The 24,766-nt window shown below is 26.6% G+C and overlaps 1 protein-coding gene across 2 annotated transcripts in view; it reads left to right on the top strand.

Moving 5' to 3' along the window:
* Positions 1-24,766, top strand: part of LOC136975010 (monocarboxylate transporter 10-like) — an 88,749-nt gene that overhangs the window by 50,785 nt on the left and 13,198 nt on the right. Inside the window, exon 1 of one of the 2 annotated variants that reach the window (XM_067269997.1) lies at positions 6,593-7,274. The exons of the other annotated variant lie outside the window; for it this stretch is intronic. Coding sequence (XP_067126098.1) covers positions 6,716-7,274 — 559 coding nt within the window. The 5' untranslated portion in view covers positions 6,593-6,715. Of the gene's footprint in view, positions 1-6,592; positions 7,275-24,766 lie in introns of those variants that run through there. 2 annotated transcript variants of the gene reach the window in all.

The following is a 24,766-nucleotide window of genomic DNA, read 5'->3' on the forward strand; positions in this document are numbered from 1 at the left end:
TTTTGTTTACATTAGTTGGGATTTGTGAGCTACAAACAGCTCCCCTACAGTCTCTGTGTACATTAAACTTCATAAGACAGCTTAGTGTTCTTAAGAGTGGGGTGTGAATGGGCTATTAACATTCCATAATCCATATCAAATCCTTCTTCTTTATAAAAAAAAAGCACTATACTAACAAATATTTTACGATGTTCATTCATGTTCTTAGAAGATACGTGTTATTATTAGCAAGTAAAATTGCGCTGTTTTCATTGATGTGTTTATATTTAAGAGTATAAACTTATCTTCGACTCGACTTTTCTTACTGATATACAATACATAACTACCGAATAATTAGCATAACTTATAGAGAAACCTGTCTTTAAGAAAGTAAGGAAAAATATGTCAGTTTGAAAAAGATTTTTAAAAAAATCTTTTCAAAACTTAACCTTGCTTAAGGCTACAGGAGAACGTATATGGAATTAAAGTGCGACGAACCAGTTCACTCTCCTCTTTATATCCCTAATTATGAGATTTTTCTATTTCAGTGTATTTTATGACATCATTTATCCCTTCCATGTTAATTAGATGCTGATATATCACTTTTTTAGATCAAGTTATAAATGATTCTGGTTTTTCTTTCATATAAAGATAGTCAGGTGTTATAGCAAATTGATGTCTAACTTTTTTAAAAAAAAAAAAAATGGCTATTTTACGATGTTAAACTATTTTAAACAATAAATTTTAGTTAATTTTAGTAATTTGTGAGTTCTAATAGCCATTTTCTAGTTATTAGACATGTTAAATGAGAGGTAATTTTTCTAAATTGTAATGCATATCTTTAAACAAGAAGTAAAATATATAAAGAAAAAGAAGAAAGGAGAGAACTATTTATATTCTTATCCACATACAAATTGTTGAACCGAAGAATCTTAGGAATTTGTATAGAGATTAAACAAAACATTTATCCTTACCAGAAATCTACCTAAATTTATCGCACTCCGTTAAGCTCCATTAGATTATACCATTTAAGATATCAAGTTTAACTCATTAGTTAAAATATAGCTTCATTTTTGTCATTTCTGTAACATTAGTTGAAATTTACTCCCTATCCATCTTACGACCTCTTTCCTTTCCATTAAGTGAAGTGATATATGTTCACGCTGTATATCATTTCGTTTTCATTTTAATACTCTTCCCCCCATTCTGTTAATAAGAATAATATTATTATGTGCCATTTCAGCACTTTATAAAGCTCGAACGGCATAGAAAATTGCAATTTTTTTTAAGAAACAAGAGTAAAAATAAGCACAGAATTCCTCAGACAATTTATTTCAACACGTAAGGAATAAAGTTTATAAAACGTGACAGTACACTGTTAAGATGACCTTTTCTTCTATATATCTTTAATAACTTGACAGATATGGGTGATCCTATCGGTAGAACGTGTATTGCATCCTGGTTTTCTTTTCCTACAGGGATGAGAAATCAAGAGTATCTTTTGTGATAACGAAGAGTAGTGTTGAACATAATATTTACTTATTTAAAACGTGTTAGACGTGAATATCTTTATTAAACATTTGATAAAATTACTTATTTAACCTCTTAAATCAAATAAAAATACGTTAGAAAAATAAGTAAGATAATTAGAAAATTTTAAAACGTGACAAAAATTTATATCTGCATAACTCTGGAGGATTGTATGATCCCAACAACAGCTTGAGGGATAGAAAATACAAAAGTTTTATTATAATTTCGTATTTTAAATAGAAAAAGTAAATCTATATAATTCTAAAAGGATATTTTGTATTATTTTCTTTGTAGAAATGAATATAATAGTAGATTTTTTATAAGTTTTGCACTGTGTTATATACTACTTTACTTATAAGCAGGACACGCATGACTATCGACTTTCCATTACATTTCTCTTATGACTCATTCATAAACATAAGTCATTATATGTATATTATAGTTTTACATGACAATAAATAAATATAGTAATGTATCCTTCCTAATATCAACTTTCAGATAATTAGCTAAACTTATTACACTGACATTCGATTCTACTTAAAAGTAACGAAATTGTATCAAAATTTTCGTTAAAAATACAAAATTTTAACGATTTTAAACGCATTAAAATTATTTTATTTTGATAAAGATTTTTTTTAAAAAGCAACAAGAGTTTATATTAAAACGTCAAAGTAGTGCATCTTCTGTATCTCAAGTAAGGATCATCTTTAATTACGGTTTTTAAAACAGGTTGAAGACCTCAGTTTTTAAATATATCTTAGTCAAAACTTTCATAAACATGACATGATTATGATGTATCAAATCTTACCAACCGTGGATTTCGTGAATGCGATTGTTGTTGTTTTATATATTTATATATATATACATCTAAAGAATTGTAAATTTTTTAAAATAAAACTCACTTTGTTATCTACTTTCACGAATCACTACATATATCACGTATAATAAATTTTTTTGCGATTTTTCTCTATATTTTCTTCTTCTTCTTCTTCTTCTTCCTCCTCTCTCTTTGTTGTCAACAAATTCTTTCTCTTTTCATTCTTATATTCATATATTTTCTAAACTGACCTTCAGTATTTCTTACCCGTTTTAAAACATTTGTCACACTCTTTCACATTCACCATGCCAAGAGATTTTTGCCTTTAAGCAAATAAGATGGAGAAAGTAAAAAGAAAAGAGAGAGAGGGGGGGGAAAGAGAAATACAAAAGAATGGGCCAGCTGTGTGAATTATTTAGCTGCAATTTCTAAATTCGTGTTTAATATATTTCAATAAAAGAATTCGCATAAATTAGTTTTATTATACAGTAAAACCTGTCTAAAGCGGAAAAATATTGAGTACACTGCGATTCCGGTTTACACAGGTTTCACGTTAGCAGAAGATATTAGTAAAGTTAGTAAGATATTAATTATAATAAGCTGTTTCCAATCGTGAATTATTTCAATTAATTTGTGAAGATTCTTAAAATAAGAACAGTTTAGTACTTTAATTAATTTATTATGCAAGATCTTTATTATTATTTTTTTTTTAATCCAGCAACGAGTTGCTTAACTTTCCCGGTCAAACTTGAAAATTGTTTTTGCCGTCAACGAGTAAAATCTTAATTAAGTTCGATTCCACTCGAGATACGAAAAGTGACCAATCCTCTCCCCACTCCTTGACCTTTAACCACCAAAATTTAATGGTATCAAGACCCCTAACACAGAAAATTTTAGAAATTTTCTACAAAAGGCACAGGAGTTATTAAACTTTAAAGTGGGTAAACAAAATCGAGCCACCCCCTCACACACTAGCATCCATATACACAAGAAACCCCCCCCTAACTTGTTTTGCATTTCTCGACGTTTCAAGGTCCCCTAAATCCAAAAATGTAAAAATCTCGAGGGCCATACTTTCCTCTCTTTTATATATAACAGAGGGAAAGTATACCCCCCAAAAATTAATAAAAATTAAAAATTTAAAAAGAAAAAAGATATCAAATTTAATGTTTACATTTATAAACAATATCTTATTATTTTCTCTTCTAAATGCTTTTAAAATGACGATGATGATGATGATGATGATGAAGTTAAAGATAAAAATAAATGAATTTAATTTAATTTATTCAATGAAACTTCCAATTAAATAATATGTATATATATATAAATTCACAGAAGCAATTCTGAAAACATTTATAATGAAAATAAATATAAAAATAAAGAAAAAAAAAAACTTTTATGCAAATTGAAAAAGAATAGGATCGTTATTCATAAGAAGGTTGTTGCTTGCAGCATTTGGTGTTTTTAAAAGATCGATAGTTTTATTTTCCAAGAAACCATTTAAGTAATGAATACAAGAAATGTCAAATTCATTCCGACTGAGACAACTTAGAACGAAATAAATATGATATTTTTTAAAAAAAAAAGTAATTTTAATGAATTTTTTGGCCAAAAAAAAACTTACTTCAGTCGATCGGTGTACATTTTCGGTTAAAAAAATGCTGATAAAAATATTCATAATTTATTATTTCTTAAACAAAAATTGCGTTAACAATCAATTTTATTCGATTTTAAAATAAAAATATTTATACAGTAAAACCTGTTCAAAACGAAAAACCTGTCAAAGCGAAAAAATAATAATAATAATAATCGTTACCGCGCAATTCCGGTTTACGCAGGTTTTTACTGTAATTCAATTAAAAATATCGGAATTAATCTAAGAAAATTGTATTTTTATATTAGAAATTTTTTTAAAAAATAACAAAACAAAATATATTTAATAAAGATTCATTTCAATTTTTTTAATGAATTCATTTAATTTAATTAATTTAAAATTAATTCGAATTAACGTTATAAAAAGCTTAATTAACGTTACAGAAGCTCTTAATCTTCATTAATAGGAAATATATACGATTAAATTTAAGTTTTTATTTATTTATTTATTTAAAGGGAATTTATAAAATAAATTATTTTATATATAAATTAATATTTGCTCACATAACTGGACATCAATAAGTTATATTTTTAATAATTTAGCTGCATTGGTTAAGCTAGAAAAAATTATTTTAAGAAAAAAGGGTTGATTTTTAGGCGTGTAAAGGAGGAGAAGAACGTTTTAAATGTTCTTCACCGCCTTTTTTTCTCGTAAAGTATTAACTAGTACAAGAATTATTGACGTTAAAACACAGTGTACGCTTGAAGAACTTCAACAAAGGGAGACAATTACAGCAACTGAAACTGGACTGCTATCAATGGAAACGAAGACGAATCGTCCTGTTTATTTTGGCCTGAGACGAGGTAGGAAAGTGTTAAGCGTTCGCACTTCATCTTACTTGTACACTTTAGTTGAAGCGATATTTCTTCTATATATAACTACTATAGCTTTGACTGTCAAGCCAGATGGTCTCAATAGACTATCGTGCATATTGAAAGGGTTGAAGGTAGTATCCGAAAGAATTCTTCTGTGACGTTTCGATGACTATTACTAACCAAAAATTGATGTTACTCTCTTGTTTTCGAAAGATTTAAAGACATTCTCCATTCTAAACGGTTATTCTAACTCCCTACTATAACTAAATAAATTTAACTTCACCCTACAATTGACTCAAAATTAAACTAGTGTTATCTTAGATATCATCAACATTCTTTAGAAATGGACCTTGGAATTTTTATTAGTTTTACACAGTTCTTTAATTAAAGGATAAGAAGTTAAGCTAAAGAATAAATTTGAAAAAAAAATATAATATATATATATGTATTTTTTTTCTTAGCAAATTTTAATTAAAATTTATTAATTATTAAAAGAATAAATTAATAAAACACTATAATTTATACTCTTGAATAGTTTAAGTATTATTCTTATACAGTAAAACCTGTGTAAAACGGAATATTTGACAGGTTTCCTGTTTTTTTTTAACATAGAAAATCGGTCCGTTCTAAAGAGTTTTTTCCGTTTCGGACAGGTTTTACTGTATAATTTTTACGAAGATGAAGATGTTGAAGTTTGACGATGATTTATTAAAAATAAATCCTTAATTTAAATTTAAAAAATAAAAAAAAATTTAATTAGCAGATTTAAATTTTGCACCTGCTTCTCCTTATCTGCAAAATTTTTATATATTTTACTAGAAATTCGATAGTTTCTCCTGATAAAAAACACTTGTGCGATTTCACTAGTGGAATCGAATAACTTATTTTCTAACGACAAAAATCTTAGCAGAGATTTCTCGATTTTGTTGTTGTGAATAAATTTATCTTTTTATTTTATTTTATTATAATATTAAATTGAAAATTGAAAATCTTCTTTTACAATTGATTCAAAACTAATTTGAAGTTTTAAAATAGAACAAACTTTAATCTTTCTTCTAACGTTATGGAAGTTTAAGGATTATTTTATAGTTTATTTTTTTTACTATTTTAACGAATAAAATAATTATTTACATTTATTTATTTGTTTAAAAGTAATGTAAATAGTTATTTTCTTCCATTAAATTTAGCTAGAAAATTGAATTTATTATTATTATTTTTAAAATATAAATAATAAAGAAAAATCGATAAAAATTGTAAAAAAATTTAATTAAATTTATCACAAACTTTCGATTATTTTAATCGTTTTTGATGAGTAGAATAATTATTTAGATTATTTACAAGGTTGCGTGTAATCTAAACAATTATTTTCCCTATTAAATGCGTAAAAAAATGAAAATTTATAGAAAAATGTTGATATTTTCAATATTTGTAGCTATTTTTTTTAAAGGAATTTAATAGACTAAATCGTTGGAAACTTTAGTATAGATTTATCTAAGTGATCTTTAGTTAAAGTTACATCGAGTCCCCCCGTTTGGTTCAAATAGCGTAGCCATTTACAAAAGAGGCAATAACTTTCTCCTTTTCACAAATCTCTCAAGACTGTTAAATTGAATAAAAGGAGATGGAGACAAACATGAGCGGAACCGGAAATCAATGGAGTGTCGGAAAACGTCATGGAATGGGGGGAGGAGAAATCGCGCGTTTTTTTGCACCTGCGTCGGGGAAAACCAGTTTCCGACAACCACACCCTTCGAGATAGTCGCTTCTGCGAGAGTTGTTGGGTAGCGACGACGACCACGCGACAGATCGCAGCGCCCCCGATTACCATTCTCCTTATAGGGAGCCGCAGCACTCAACTATTCTCATAGCATCGTCGGAGATGAGACGAACGACGTTACTCCGAGGAGCGGCAACATCGCTATGGTGACCGCTGTAGATGAAGTCCAACCATTAAAACCAACTAATGGAACGGACACTCGCGAAGTCGGCGATGGATCGCCGAGAGAAAGAGCAGAGAGGAACCATCCTACTAAGAAATATCGCTCGAAATCAGTTATATCTACCGATCCACAGAGCCCTTATTATACGAGTATGGGCCCGGGTAAACCGATGGATGTTGAGGAACGTTTATGTAAATCGCCCAGTGTGCCATGCCTTCTCGGATACGATCAGTGTTCGATGGGACAAAGATCCTTGCAGGACTACAGAAAACAAGATTCTAGAGAATCTCAGAAGAATAATAATGGTGATAATAAACAGAAAGCTAACGGGGAATTACCTGGTGTACATTTGTCACCCGATGATCCCAAAGTTGCTACAATTAGACAGCACTACTACCCAGAAGGTGGTTGGGGATGGGTTATATGTACCTGTGCCATTTTAATTCATTGTTTAACTACCGGTCTACACTTCACTTACGGTTTTCTTATCCTAGAAGCGCGTCGAAAATTTGGTAATGAAATTGGAATCGTCGAAGCAGGTAAGTCCAAGTTTAACATATATTATACATAGGTCCTGCGAGAGATAACTGTTGAAGAACGTTACGTCAACTTTCTCTATACACTCGAGATAGGATATTTTAAAATTTTATGATTAAATTTATGCTTTATTTATTTATTTTTTTACTCTAAATCAAACTTCAAACAAACTCGACCCTAGGGAGAGATCCTGTTGTGCTCGTTACAATCTTTTTCACAAAGTAGTAATAATGCTGCTTAAATGATTTATGTATAAAAATTTAATTAAAATAAATGATGGAATAACGAAACTTTAATAGTTTTGACTTCTTTTTTAAAAAATTCTTCGAGAAATTAAAGAGGAAAATTTTGTTTAAAACATTCTCGATAATCGTCGCTTTGTTTATAGGAGCCTAAATGTATTTTACCTGTTTAAATTCTATTTTAATTAACAGAGAAGACGTTTCAATTGTTTATTGATAAAATAAGATTCAATTTTAAACTTTAAATTACATTTAATTGTAATATAAAAGCAATAATTCGATATTGATTATAGTTCAATTTATATTACTTTTAAACGAATTTCTCGGAGTTAAACGAACAATTAAATGTTTAAATAACATTTTAAGCATTTTATTTAAAGTTAAATCTTTTCAAATGTTAAAACTAAACTCCGAAATTAATTCTCGAAACTCTTGAAACTTTTATTTACTTTTACTTTTATTAAGTTTTACTTAACAGAATTTTCAAGTACACAAATGAACATCTTCGCGATAACATATTGAGCTTTAACATAAAATTTAGATAAAATTTAATGGTATTTTTAAAAAATTTATTAAGATTAAAACATATAATAAACAATTTTATATATGGCATCAGATGGAGAGATTTATGTATGATTTTTTAATCTATGTTATTGAGTTTTGTGAAAATAATTAGTAACACGTCCCTTGTGAATACAAGAGCTGATTTAGTTCGACGTTTAAGATTATTTATTTTTTTTAGAAAAAATAAATGATATATACGACTTCATAATTCAAGATTAAATGCTTACGATTATATATATATATATATATATATATATATTTCTAGCATTTATCTTGTCAAAAAATATCCTATCGATTGAAATGAAGAAGTTGAGCGAACACTCAGTAAATTTACTTTGTTATAAATGAAATATATGTCGAAACAGGTTTAAAAACATTTTAAAACCTTTAAGAGAATATTCTTTCTACTTTGGCATGAAGATAATTATTCAAAATATTTAAAGAATGTTAAAATTTGGTGCGAAAAATCAGGTTCTTACTTCGCTTAGTTTAGGCCTTTATTACAGAAACCTTTATGTCATCATTCACAATAGATAATTGATTCTCTGTCGTAAATTGATAACGACAACAGGATTTTCGCTTATATATAAAACGAAAATAATGTTATAGATAAGTTAAAACAATTTTATATATAAAAATATCGTTGTAAGTTAGTATTTTCTTATAGGCCCTACTGCATGTTCCGCTCTACTCTGTAGCTCGAGTGCGCGTATTGTTATTACATTTTCGAGTTTATTATTCAGTTTTATACGTAATAAACTAAATGAAATTATTCTTTTTCTAATTAAACAATGTAAAAATCTATAAATATACATCAACAATGCTTCTAATACTTATTTTACTTCGTAAACTAGATGCATTATGCGGTTACTTAGTGGCAAAACTTCTATACTTATATACAAGTTTACGTTAATAAATATATACATATTGTATTATTATATGTTTAAATCATTTTAGAAATGTAAATTATAATAAATTATTATTAAAAATTAATATATATTTAAGTAATTTTAGTTAGAATTCCTTTAACAAAGTTTTGTATATAAGTCTTTCCGCCTAATGGCTATTATTGCTACAGGTAGGAAAGATGTTCATCTCTATGCTGTAACTATCGATTGTTAAAGTATTGCCAAGAGCAAAATAGCGTAGTTTCGAATACAAAATGTTGAGGCACTCTTGGGCATTGCAGAAAGGAATTTGCAAATCAAAGTTTCCTTTATTTAAAGTAACTACAACTCTCTTTAATTTACTAATTTTACAGTTTTTACGTTATGAAAACGTTTAATATAAAATATAAAATATATTATTAAATTAATTTTATTAATAATTATATTTAAAAAACTATTTAAATTATATAAATTAAGCGCCTAACTCAACCAAGGCATAACTTGTACTAAGGCTCTTCCTTACAAAAGATTATTTTAAAGCTTCAAACTTCATAAAATTTTAAAGTTTTAAATTGAATTTTAAGAATATTAAATGTTACTTTTTTCTCCTATATTTTCTACGTTATAAAATAGGTTTGTACAGTACGTAGACGAGAGCGGATAGGGAATTTTTTAAAGTTGTATGCACAATTTCAATCGTTGGCCAAGCGAAAATCTAAAAAAAAAATATTTAAATCTGAATTTCATTATAGATTAAATTATAGGTAGATCTATCTATGTGTTATTTTTATATGTTATATCCTGCTTCTAAATTTATTCATAAATGTAGAGCCTATATCTAACTTCAGTATGTTTCACCTTATGATTACCTGTCAAAATTGGTAGATACAGCAGGGTGTCGACGCATTGGTTGTCAGCACAAAGACAAGATGTTACTTTTTCTCCGGACTGAATACTAAAAAAGGTGAAGGGTTCATTTACAGTGGATATATCCGACCAATTTAATTAAATTTATTAAACTAAAGCTAATTTTATATAATTGAATGTCTCATAATGCTGTAAAAATATTTTCAAATTTTCATCGATTTTAAGCTAAAAAATTAACAAATTAAAATTATTTTTAATCATTTAAAGCTTAATATTTAAAATTATTTTTAATTATCTTAAACTTTAAAACACACTTAAACGAGTTCGTGAGATGTGAGACGTTAGAAGTCAATTAAAATTTTTAAGGATGTTTACAAGTAAAAATACCTTAAAATATTATTTAATAATTATTTTTATGTCTTTTCTATACTTAAATACGTTAAAATATTATTAAATATTACTCTTATATTTTAAAATTTTGTGTTTTTTTTTTTTTTTTTTTTTCTTAATTAAAGAAAGTGCGTTGATCTTCACGTTCCAGATTCTGTTAGGCCCTTTTCCAATCTTTTCTTTAGTAAAAATTTAGCAATTCAGCAATAATATTAAGTAACGTATATAAAGAAATCAAATATATCTTCCTTATTTAGTCAATAAAAGGTTTTTTTTTGTATAAATTATGTTTATTTGATGTTATATCTGAGTTTAAATCGCGTATCACTTAAGCTTCGTGTACAGAAAATTGGTTAATTTTAGTTAATTTTTTCGATGATTTTTGGTTTTTTAATTACAATTTAATCTTTATTTATTTATTTATAACTTTGTTTACATTTAAATATAGAAAACATTTTTCTGATCCGATTAACTTTTACTATTCAAATGAAAATTTTCAGCAAATTTTTGTACTTTTTTTTACAAACAAAAAAAAGAAAACAATACTTTAATCCTTAAAAAATAGCAGGATTTTATCTAAAATACAAGAAAATAAACGTGGAAACTTCATTAGAACCTGTCTAAAACGGAAACCTGTCAAAAGCGGAAGAAATATTCACCGGTTTATGCAGGTTTTACTATAGAAAGTAAGATTTTTAATGGTTTTTTTTCAGTTCATAGTTTAATTTTTCGTGTAAACTTTTTAGGAAGAAATTACATTTTTTTAAGGGAAGGGAAAAAAAATTCAGAATTGACATAATATCGTTAAAGCCAGGTTAAAGTGTAATTAATTATAGATTGGTGTCATCAACTCGGTCAAAATAAATTAAGATTGTTGTAAAGGATAAGAAAACTTTGGCATGATATACGCGCCGCAGGATACCATTTTATAATATAGTTTTTCTTTTTTATTACTTTTTATGGTTGTTATATTAAATCGAATGTCTAAATAATTTGCTCCCAGAGATTGAAAAGGGAATTATTTAAAAAAATTTTCAATCGATTTTTACAAAAATGCATTCAAAAAATAAAGCAAAATTCTAAATGTCTACATACACATTTAATTTACTTTTCTTCTACTATTAAAGGATAAAATAAATTTAAATTTCCTTTAAAAAAAAAATAATAATTTAATAACATAATAAAACAAAATACTGAAGAATTATATTTAAATCATTATTTTCACGTTAAAAACTTAAAAAAAATTAATCATATTTTAACGATAAGAAGTGGCATTAACTACAGTAAAACCTGCGTACAACGGAATTTTCCGTTTTGGACAGGTTTTACTGTATAATAAAATACAATAAAACCTGTCCAAAACGGAAAATTCCGTCGTACGCAGGTTTTACTGTAGTTAATGCCACTTCTTATCGTTAAATATGATTAATTTTTTTTAAGTTTTTAACGTGAAAATAATGATTTAAATATAATTTTATTGAGAGTTACTTTAATAAAAGTCTATATTTAATTAAATATAATTTAATTGTTCCAGTTATTCGATTTAATAACACGTGTAAAGGTTTAAGAAGTAATCCAATTTAGTATAATTTTAGAATCAGATATTGGCAAATTTAAAAAAAAAATGATCAGGATAAATTAAAAAATAAATATCAGGATTATTTATGCATGAATCTTGCATAAATAATACTGATATTCATCTTAACCGATATAAAAATTAGTAGTAACATGCAATAAAACACGGAAAGACACGATTAATCCTCGAGCTTAGTTTTCTTCTCTAAGGATTATCTATAAATATAATTTTTTCTTATAATTTATTACAGTTTTATATTTAAAAAAAGTGGTTTTTAATTATAAAATAAAAGTGGATTTATACAGCAAAACCTGTGTAAAAAGGAATAGCGCGATAGCAAATATTTCTTCCGCTCTTGACAGGTTTCTTAACATAGAAAATCGCTCCGTTCGGTTTAGGAAGGGTTTTTGTTTTGGACAGGTTTTACTGCATATAAATAATTATATTTTTATGGTAGAAAATTCAAAATGATTTACAGGATACGACCAAAAATTGCAGACATCGTAAAGTCGAGTCCTTATGGAACTTTACTTTTAGTAAAGTGGGCCAAATACAGTCATAAAATTCAATAGTTGATATAATCGCCATAATAAAAGCATAGTAATATTCAATAAAAATATATATATTTATTCAATTATTAAATCAACTATAAAATTAAACTTTTTTTAAAAAAAAGGAAGAAAAAAGTGCACTTTTTTGTATCTAATAAATCAATTTTTTTATACAGTAAAACCTGTGTAAACAGGAACCACACGATACCCAATATTTTCCCTGCTTCCGTCTTAAACAGATTTTTTTTTTTTTAACGTAGAAAATCGCTTTGTTTCGAAGAATTTTTCTCCGTTTTAGAAAGGTTTTACTGTATTTTAAAGGATAAAAAATAAAGAAGAAACTGTTTAAATTTTGATGGTAAAGAAATCAATTTTTTAAAAAGTAAGTAGGCTAATCATTAAGTCGTTTATAAATATTTATGAATTTATAATGTATTTTGCTTAACTTCATTTTGGTCATATTATTACCCTGATCTGTTTTCAGATCTTTTTCTGTCTTAATAGAAAAAGACGTCGAGAATCAATCACGTCAACCTCATTTTCTTTCAACAAGGTTTTGCTTTTCTTTGCATTAATTGATAGGTTTGTCTAAACTACTGAGCAACCGCTTTACTAAAATAACTAGAAAACTTACGATTGTAAAGAGGAAGTACCTCTCTTAAAAAAGGGGAGAAATATATATATATATATATATATTTAAAAAAAAAAATCCTTAAAGTTTATGGAGTGACAAAATTAATTTCGATAACATAAGTGTCATCTCATAAGAATAGACAGCTTAAAATCCGTGAAGAAATTTCCTTTTTTCTCTGTCGGGATGCTACGTTTATAGAAGATTTATTTATCATTCTGAAGAGAATTACTTTAAAAATATATTTATTAATTTATATATAAAGCTTTAGTAATTATACATTTTCTTAATTATCCGTGAAAAATGAGTATTTAAAAAGATATTGTGCCTATTTATGGTTATATTTTAAGTTTGCACCTAATTACTTTCTCTGTTTTCTTTTAAATACCAAAGAAATGCCAGACTTTCCTGTTTTTCTTTTTTTATTTTTGGTAAAGTATATCAACTGCACAATCTATGTCTGGCTCAGGATGAGTGTTCATCCTTTCCTTTGCAAGATCAGATATCCACCAATGTGTTTCCGAATCAAATGCAGCAGGAAAAGTGTAAATGGACTATAAGATGATTCAGAAGGATTAGCATCAGATCCATTACAAAACATTAAAACAGCATCAAAAATTCTCCTTATACTTTTCAAATTTTGAAATTCAATAGACACACTTCTTGGATTAAACGCCTAACTTTTAAGTACGGTTTAAACGTATTAAATTACATTTAACTCCGCTTTAACGTCCTATTTTTTATAATTTTATAACAAATTTATGTACTAAAATATACAAATTTTAAATTTTTAAAGCGCAAAAATCGACTTAAACTTGTTAATTCGCGTGTTGAACGTTAAATCATTTACATAGAAGGTATGTTTAAAACGCCGATTTTAGAGGGGAAAAAATATCATGCGATTTCTTCAATATCCCAATTGAATTTTCTTTTTTATTATAGTTAGAAATATTCCAATTCTGACACTTATAGATCAATAAAAATTGATTCAGAGCGCTACCCTATAATTGCGGACATGCTATCATCAGTAAAGATTGTCAGGATTCAATAAGATGTTATAGCTGTGATGAACAAAACCTCATATAGAATGATGAACATTGGGATAAGCTGAAATTACAATACAGTATGTCTCTATTCCACAACGAAAATGTACAGAGATACTTAACTTTGTTCGACTTTTCATATCTTTTGATATTAGATGGGTCTTAAGTGTGGCCATACTTTGTTATGACCTTACATAATCTCTTTTATTATTCTGCCTACTTTATCTTGATTTAGTACGTTTAACATCAAAAAGATGCAACATTTTTATAGGAAATAGGTTCCTTTAAGATTTATTTACGTCTTTTTATTATAAAATATACTTTTTTCTTTTAGGTTAAACATGCAATTTCCTTTTAAACTTGCTTTATTTTCTTCTTCTCTTCTTCCTTTTCTCTTCTCTATACCTTGAAACTAAATAAAAAATATACTGAAAAAATTTTAAACTTTAAGAATTTTCAGTTTAAACCTTAATTTATCTCATAAACTAAAGAAAATATATGATAAAACCTGTCTAAAATGGAACCCGAATAAAACACCTTCCTAAACAGTAAAAATTCTTCAAAACGAAGCGATTTTCTAAAATTAAAAAAAAAAAAAAAAAAAAACTGTTTACAACGGAAACTTGCCAAACCGGAAAAATTTTAATAACGTACAATTCCGGTTTACGCAGGTTTTATTGAATTATTACTTAACATTACATTTAATTATATAATAGGAATGTTTTCTAATATATAAAATAGCAGAGAAGAGTTTAATAAATAATAATAATTCAATATTTTAAAAATTAAATGGCTCCATCTTTGAAGCTTCTATTCATTTTTATCAAATAAATTTGAATTTTTCTGTATCTCATTCTTTTGTAGAATCTTGTAAGAGATGCACAATACCTTCTGCCCTGTAAATAAAGAATTCTTGGCTTCTCCAAAATACATTTTCTTATCATGTTTATGATGTATAGCCAATAAGAACATGCATGTAAATTTAAATTTTTCAGTCCTGGTAAAAGTTGAATATAAATATATATATATATTTTTATTTATTTTAAAAATCGAACAGGAATCACTTTAGCATGACCTGGTATCAGAAAATATATCAATTCTTTCGCTCCATTTTAAAATTTGAATTTTTAAAAGTTTCATATGAAATAAATTATATTTAAATTTAAAAAAAAAAAAAACAAAAAAGAATTAATATTTTCTTTGTATTTCTGAATGTTTGAATTTTATATTTAAAGTTTCAAAATATTCTTTATTACATAAAGTATTTAGTATTTAGTTTCAAGGTATAGAGAAGAAGGTTATTCGTTATTTATGTTACGTTTTGACGGGTTTTACTATGTATATACTTTATATAAACTTAAATTTTATATTTTATTTTTCCCCCTTTAAATATAATTGTCTTAAAGTATAGTTTAGTGGATATTTTGGATAAATTATAACCCGTAAGTGTCATTTAAAGTTAAAAAAAAAAATGCTTAAAAAATATAAGAAATAAGAGGTAGTTAGAGTTAAAATGCATTCCTAAATAACAGTTGTTAAAAAAAGATGAAGAGGGCAATAAAAAGTATTAGAAACGAATTGAAAATAAAGAAAAATAAAATAATAATAATAAAAATAAAGATAGTTTCATAATACATCAGCTTCTTGGCTTACAATGAAATAAGATAACACGTAAAACTGTTCAATTTAATTCTTCAATTTTTTACATTTTCTACGTACAAAATGGCTTATTTCTACAACTAAAACAGAGATTATATTAAATATACAACTTCTTTACCTTCGAATCTTCGTATTACATATATTTTTTCGAGTGTAAAATATAATATATTTTAATAATTTTCGTAAACATGTCTATCTCTATGATCACTTGTGACATGATAGCTTGAGGGGGGAATTTTAAAACTGCTTTTCCATTAAAGAAGGCCTCGAAGAATCGGCTTCCTTTGATGAAAGTGAAGTTACTTGACCCATTAGGTCATCTGTGTTTATTCTTCCATAATGAGAAAAGATAGAATTAATGGGAAAATGCCGAATTCCTTTTTTATAAATAGAACTGAACCAACATTGTTCTTATATAGAGAAAAACTTATATACCATGGCTGCCATTCAGACACAATGAGTAATGATAAAACTTAATGAAAATTAATTATATAAAAGAAAAAAAAAATACGTCTTCTTATAAAACCTTATGGATATATTTATAAACTGATATAAGTTTATTTTACATATTTAAATTATTCATTAGAACGTTTTATTATTTATTGGCTTAGCGTGTTTCATCATGCATCACTTTACTTTTAATCTACCGTTAAGCTATAAAAATTCGAAATTTTAATGGTTGCAACTTAAAAATCAATGATTCGAAGTTTGCATTTAAACCACGTTTCTTATGGGATAAATCATATAAGTTATTTATACTTTTACATTCATTTTCGGTTGAAATTTCTATCAAAAGTTGATATTTTTATATATTTAAATAGATAAATTCGATCAAAAATGAATTTCGAATGGTGTAAAAGATGCTTAGATACACCACAATTCTTCGTTTTATATATAGAATATGTTCCTTTGAAGTCCTTGGCGCAATTTTCTTATAAGGCCTTTACGTAAAAGCCTTATTTTTTCCATATTAAAAAGTCAATAAAATCCTTAAATAATAATAAGTTTCTTCTTTATAAACGTTCACTAAATTTTTACAGGCTCCCGGAGATAGGAGTACCTATTGGATTCACCGCTGTTCGAATCCACATTTAAAAAATTTATTATTAAATTTTAATTAAATTTAAAGCAAAAACGATTTAAATAATTTATAATTTAAACCTTTAAAATTATCCATTTAACATTTAAATTCATGAAAATCGAAATTAAAATAAGAAATTTGAGATTTTTCACGTCAGATGGTAACCCCATCTTAACCATATAAACAAAAAAAAACAAGAGGCAATTAAACTACGAAAAATATGATATTATTTGATACCCCATTTATTTTTTCACACCAAATTTAAAGTAGTAATTTTTAAAATGAAGTATATAGCAGAGAAGGATACCCAATTGGTATCATGTTTAGCTTGGCAACTGTACACAGTACCACATCTTTGCTATGATAGAAAGTCGACTCGATACAGTTTGACTTGTTCGCCTCAACTGTTGCGAAATGGTGCGAAGATATATTTCTTCCACCCCTTAAAGAGATAGTAAAGTATTGGAGGATATCCAAAATCTAGAAAAATACAACTGAACATAATTTTCATTTGTAAAGCATCCCCACATTCGCGAAGAATTCCCAAGTAATTACTTGTATTTTTAGTAACCCGCACAGAAGAATTAAAGAACTTATTGAATAGCCCAATCCTTCCTCCATCTTTAAAAAAGAAAAAAAAATTAATTATTTTATGTAATAGGTGAAGTAAATGAGATTCTGAAGTTATTATCTTCACAAACCAGGGATGAAATTTTATGTGGGAGTTGAATGAAATGGGTTGTAATTAGGATTTAAGCGCTAATGACAATGTCGTTGTAGGCGATATAATTACTCGACCATTTTCTATTCATTCATTACTCATTCATTGATTTATTCATTCATCTTCGTTCGTCTCTACTCGCTTCTAGACTGAGTAAACTTTGTGATGTTTTCTCATACGTAGGCGTTTTATGTAATTTTTAAAGCTTTATATACCGTTACGCTCTATCGATTAGATAGTAAATTACATATTAAGTAGGCGTAAATTTAATGTGGGATGAAGGTGTTCTATATTTGAATTTTTATATAATAAATCTAGAATTTCGATATTATTCTTTTTAACTTAACCTATGATCTACGATTTTCCTTAGAAAATTATTTTCTGAAGAATTCGGGAGCACGTTTTGTGTGTGAATAACGGTAACAATCAATCAAAAATAATCATAAAATCATGAGTAATTTTCCAGTAACTTTGTTTATTTTAGTATAAATTTGTCAAAAAAATAAATAAATAAAATAAATAAATTTCGCGACGAAAAATTGGAATAAATGAGAAAATTAATTAACGGAGGAATAATAATAATAATAATAATAATAATAATTTTAAATTAAATAATTTTTTCTGTAATCTCGATAATAATTAATAAAATAATAAAAAATATTTTATGTATGCTTATATATGTATATAATTAAAATAAATTAATAAATATCAAAGAAATTTATTTTTCTCTCGCTTGTTATAGAAGCTATAAAAATAATCTTTTGTAAACAAAAGAAATTATGAAAATTAGAATCCGCTGCTCTAATTCTTTTATAACTTGGCTTTCTGCCATTAAAAATGATAAAAAATTTATCACATTTACTAATCTGAAACCGCAATTTTCCAATAAAAATGATATTTCTTGAAGCACACCAAACTTTAAAAAAAAAAAAAAAATCTACAAAAATTCTTTAAAGAAAAAAAATAAATAAAGTTCTATACGAAACTTAAATATTTATCATTTATTTTACGTCATTGGGTGAAGTTATAATTATTCTAGATATACGAGAATTTAAGCGAAAGTTAACTCGATTTAGGTCAAACTAGTCCATCCCTTAAAGAAAGCCTCTTTGCTGGTTTTCTCTTGCCGTTTATCAAAGCCTTATATACAATATGTTGTCTCTGAAATTGGTTGGTATAATTGTACCTTGAGGGCTTTCAAATTTGGGTCATCAGACATTACGGTACGAACTCAAACATCATTAATCATTGCCTTTAGCCACAGGTGGTGTCGACTCCCTATGTTTTAGTTAGTTGATAATGGCGTGTCTCTATTGGTTGACTGTTGACATATGATTCGATCATCGTGTTTATTTTCTATTTTCTTAAATTAAGATAAATAATATTAATGACAAATCGTTTGTTGGTGGAATACTTTCATTTTACTTATTTACTTTAAATTAAAAAAATTGAAAAAAAAAGTATATTTAATTGGTAACACGTGTATATTACTTTTAAAAAGCTGTTAAATTATAGTTTAATTAATTAAAATTATATAAAAATGTCTTTATAGTATAAATACTCTATTTATATACAAACTCCTTAAGCAGGTTTCGACATTGCGTAACTTCTTAGAATTACATCAGATTGGGCTCTTCGATGTAATCGAACCATAAATGAAGGTAATAAGAGGTTCCGGCACCATGTGAGAAGAGTAATAAATACCAAGGCTGAGTTCCTCCAGTCTTACTAATGTTATAACAAATGGGATAGGTGCATCGACCATTATAAACAGATATGAATATAATATTAAGATATGCAAATCGATAGAAAATCTTGTCACAAGACAAACAAAAAGTTTTCTGATTTGTAATAGTCTTATTTACATATAAATTTAATAAATTTGATTAAATCTCTCTGCTAAATTTCAACATTTAAATCCGATAATAAATCAACTCTCGCAAGTTCTCAATTGAGTATATTTACAATTTTTAATAGATTATTATCTCGAAATTTTCTGAGAATATCTATATTTAATTCTATTATATATATATATATATATATATATATATATATTTATATGTTTCTAGAATTAATTTTATTAATTGCTTAAAGTTGAAGTCGACGTCTTCTATAAGTAATTCCTTCATTAAGATCCGACGACCTTAGAAGAAGTAAGATGGAATAGGGCTATCATAAGATGATCTTGATTTTAAATTGCTGTTTTGTGTTCCTCATCACGAGGAAAATTTATTATTGAAGCTTTAAAAAAAAAAAGATTACATTATTTTTAAACATCTATTTGTATTCTTTTAATGTACGTGAGACTATAACTAATTTATTAAACTTTTTAGTATTGAATTATTGCTTTGATTATTTTTAAGAGTCTTCATTAACGTTTGGAATTTAAATAATGTTGTCAAAATAACGCTAAAGGTCAGTTCTTCTAGTAATTAATTTACGTCAAAGAACAATTGTTTCATGATGATAAATATAATTTTTTTTAAATGGATATAAAGTTTAATAATCTTTAATATAAAATAGTTTACGCCCCAACATTCGATTCTTGCCTATAGCAATTATATAAATGGGCAATTTTGGTAGCGCTTTTACGATCCATTGTATGAAGTATAGGCTTCATGTTGTGACAATTAACCCTGCTCTATACGCCAAATAATTATGTATCTGCATTGTACATTAATCACTGAAGTTAGCAATTTAGGTGAAGCAACAATCTCTTTCCCTATAATTGAACAAACTATTCTTCTATAAAATAATACGCTTTAAATATGTTCGAATGGATACACGCAAATATTTTACTTATAATCGTGTAGTAAATTATTAGAATTTACTTATAAAAAATTACTAGAATTATTTACGAGATATACAAAAATAATATGTTACAAGTGATTTAGTACGCTAGGAACTCCAAGTACTATTCACCTTATGCATTTAAACCATTATAAATACATATTAAAATTATAAATTACAATAAAAATTTATATATTTATTAGATTTTTAATATAATAATTGATTTGTTTAAAGCAACTGGTGGTGCACAGGTGCTATCTGATGAAACAAGAAAAATATTTTTTCTCTAATTTAGGTCGTGCTTTAGGATTGATCTGTTTAAGGGAAAATAATAATAATAATAAAAGAAAAATTACACTGGAAACTAGAGAAAGTGAATATGCTTTACCTTACTATAATTGGGATAGTTTACAGTCAGTTGACATTTCTCTTAGAAGCAACGTACTTTGAAGGCTGTAAAGCTGTCAATGCCATGTTAATAGTACTCTGTCATTGCAATAACTTCTCGATCGTCGACCCATAAGTTGTCCTTTTATTTATACCGATAATAATAGATGCCTACTGCAAGACACGTCTTAAATGATAAGAGCATCAATGATGAATTGACGACACGCTTCAATATATTATTTTAAGCCGCAACGATTTTATTTATTTATTTATTTATTTAATTCCATAAAATAAGAATTATAATCTTGCGCGTCATTCCTGTATCATTAAATGATTTATTATTTAAAAAATAATAATAATAATAATCTTCGATAAAATACATTTGCTAAGATTTATGCTAGAATGTTAATTTATATAAATAATATTTATACGAAAAAACTAGATAATCTTTAATTCAGTTAATAAGTTCCCTTGAGGTATAAGAAAAATATTCTCTTATTGCTTCTAATGATTTCTAATGATGATTATCAACAATACCACACTCGTCCGAGTCTTGTTAATACTGTCAATAATGAATGATGTGGTATTTATCGTGACGTTTACTTGATTGAGATCTTTATTATCATAAATTTGGATGGAAATTCAAGTTTTTAAGCAATCGGTACAACAACGTGGAGAGTGCCATTCTACTCGTGGCTTTTATCAAATTGTTATTGTATAAGAATTCATTCAAGAAGTGTTAAAACGAAAAGATTTGAAAGACTTATCTTCATACCATTCTTTTGTACAGCTTATCTTCTTTCTCTTCCATCATCTTTTTACCTCTTTCTCTGACTCGGGCCAGTGACCTAACGGTCCGTTTATTCCAATGACACCTGTGATTCGATGCTCGTCCTTAGTTTTTCTTTTTTCTTTTTTTTTTATTTGGTTCTCTTATTTATTTGCCAAGTTGGTATGCACCTGCAACAATGAGCTAAAGCCTTTTCTTTCAAGTGGAAAGTATAGGCTGCATTAAGCTCTGTCAAGAGGATGACTGTAATTGGTTCACTTTCTTACCACTCACGATTTGAATGATTAATGCGCTCGCTGGAATTATACTTAGAAATCTTATAACATTATTTTTTTATTTTTTTTAATCTCATTTAGTTAAATATTAATATTATCCACAGACAGTTCCTTAATATTTGTATGTATTAATATAATAACAACAATTTAGAAATATTTATATAATTATTTAATGAAAATTTCATGATCTGTACTACGTATCGGTGTTTAAAAAAAAGCTATGTATTAAATCCTTAACTTATCTTCTTGTTAATAATAATTATTAATCCCTTAATTTATAATTATCGTAGATTTTATAGATATAATTTTATTTAACATCCTCCATATAAATTAACGTGTGTAAAATTTTATTTTTATTTTAATGTTTGAAAATAAATAACAGAAATGTTAAGGATTTTTGATTCTATTTTAAGAATTTCTTTTTCTTTTCTAAAGACGTAATACTTGTAGTATCTATTTTTTTTTCATGTCCTATTTTTAAAAAATACGATGAGTTATCTATCAATATTTGAAAAGGTAAGCCGTAGTAAAGGTATGTGTGGGTTCTTTGCGACAAATTCGTGTGGGCGATCCAGAGGATTCTTCTCTTCCTTCAGTTAAATCAAACAACGATTTTGTCTTGGGAATTCTATACGTCTTTTGTTGTTTAATTCGAACAAGTCGCGTGGGTTGTCTTTTGTGGCAGCCATGCTGGTTTCCTGAATGAAAAGGAAGCAATTGGATTATCATCAGGAGGGCGATTTACAAGAAAGGAAAAGGAAGAAAAATATATATACATTAAAAAAAACGAGAAATTATTATTGATTAATCCGGATATATAAATGTTTCTCTCTTAATTTACATTCGTTGTATTTTGGTATTAATAAATTTCTTATATAAACAATTCTTACATCTAAATTATTTACACGATAAATCTTATTGTAAATGATCTACATTTATAAACTTTAAAATTGTAAAAGTAAATCTAAAGTTAAAAAAGAAAGAAAAAATTAAAATGAAATTTAGAAAATTGCTTTATTTATCAATATAATATACATTGATTATATTGATTTTATGATTAAGGAAGGGCATTTGATAATGTTTACATTTATTTGCTTTCTGAGTAATATAAATATAGATTACAGTTATATATATATATATATATAAATGCTTATTCTTATTATCAAATTAAAATGTTAGACAATTTAAATTGACAATACAAGTATTAAACTCCATTTTTTAGTAGTGTGTAATAGTCCATCTTTCTAGTAAATATTATCATAAATCAAACAATTGCGACGTGTTAATTTAATAACTTTACAGGAAAAGTTTTTAAAATAGAATTTAGAACATTAGGCAAGATAAATTCCTAAATCAGAACATACAAATCTACACACAATCAAAGTAGGCTGAGCTTATAGAATGACAGTTAAAGAAAAAGCAAAGTTCGATTATCGAGCGTGAACTGCTAATGTCTTCACCAAACAATTGCTCCAAAGAATCGAGATTAGAACATTGTATCAAACAGTCATTTGCCAGCACTCCACGTGTTACCAGTAATGTTTCACTTAGTCATTAGTCTAGACCCTACTTGGGATTTGGTAATACCTGTTCTCACTTCTTTCCATCTCAAGCACTAAGTCTAATTTTTTTAAGAACTAAAATTACAGTAAAACCTGTGTAAACCGGACCCAATATCCGGTTTACAGGTTTCCGTTTTATTCAGGTTCCGTTTTGGACAGGTTACATGTAATTTTAAGATTTTTAAAGATAAAATATACTGTTATATTTTTAAGTTTAAATTCTTTATGACGATAAGGGGTTTTTTTTTTTTGGAGTCGTGGAAAATTTGGCCTGCTTTGATTGGTTATCGTGGATTAACCTCATGTCCTAAAGACCTTCTGACCTTATATTACTTGATTTATACATAAGATCACGTTAAGCTTACGTCACAATATTTGATGACCTTGTACTGAAAGATGTTTTTAAGAATTTAGTGAATTAATCTTCTTTATCTTTGAAATTATTAAATTACTTGGATATCAAGTTACTTTAGAAATTTATTTATTGTTATTTTTCAAGTGATCTTCAATTGTTTTCACAGAATATATTAAATTTAATATATTAAATTAGCAGCTTTATATCGAGCATTTTCAATGTTGTTTACATAATTTAAGAAATCATTTTCTTAATATCCTAATCGTAATTACTAAATAAGCTTTTAAATACGGTAAAACCTGCGTAAACCGGTACGATACCGAATATTTTTCCGTTTTTAACAGGTTATTTTTTTTCCAGCATAAAAAATCGCTCCGTTCTGAAAACTTTTTCTCGTTTAGGCAGGTTTCCGTTTTATCCAGGTTCCGTTTTAGACAGGTTTTACTGTACTTCAATTTCTATTTTAATTTTAATTACGAAATTGTATAACTTAATAAAGAAATTAATGAAGTTACAAATCCTAGAAGACCTTTCGAAATCGAAAGGATTCTCTGACATTTAAATTATTGAATACGGGTTTATTTATACTTATCTCTTAATTTACAATGTTTAGAAAGTTGAAAATAGCATTAAAACTTCTTTATCAGTTTCTAAATTCTCTATTAAATGTAAGATTATTAAATCATCTGTATTGAAAATAAAAATAAAGTTATCATAAATTTAATTAGTTTCAGTAGATATTTTGCCAAAATTCTTTTTTAAATAACAAATATATATATATATAAAAGCAGGAAAAAAATATTAGGTACCGTGCTATTCCGGTTTACACAGGTTTTACTGTACTTAAAATAAGATTTAGCTTATAATAAAAATTTTATAGTATTTTACGCTGCGTACGGACTTGTGAGGGGTGAGAAAGTTCTATTCTAGTATAGTAAACAATGGTTTTGTCAGGTTATTTCTCGTAATTTTCTTATCAAAATTACTTCGAAACTGATCATAAAATCTATCTTTCTTCAGAAACAAGTGAGTAAATGATGAAAAAATATATATATTACATCTTTGCCAGTCTGTTTAAGTATTGTACTGCATATTCGGAATTTAAGAAGGAAATTTAAAAATA

The sequence above is a fragment of the Centruroides vittatus genome, unplaced genomic scaffold (assembly GCF_030686945.1).
Source record: "Centruroides vittatus isolate TY-2023 unplaced genomic scaffold, ASM3068694v2 contig_361, whole genome shotgun sequence".
In the NCBI taxonomy this organism is placed as follows: Eukaryota; Metazoa; Arthropoda; class Arachnida; order Scorpiones; family Buthidae; genus Centruroides; species Centruroides vittatus.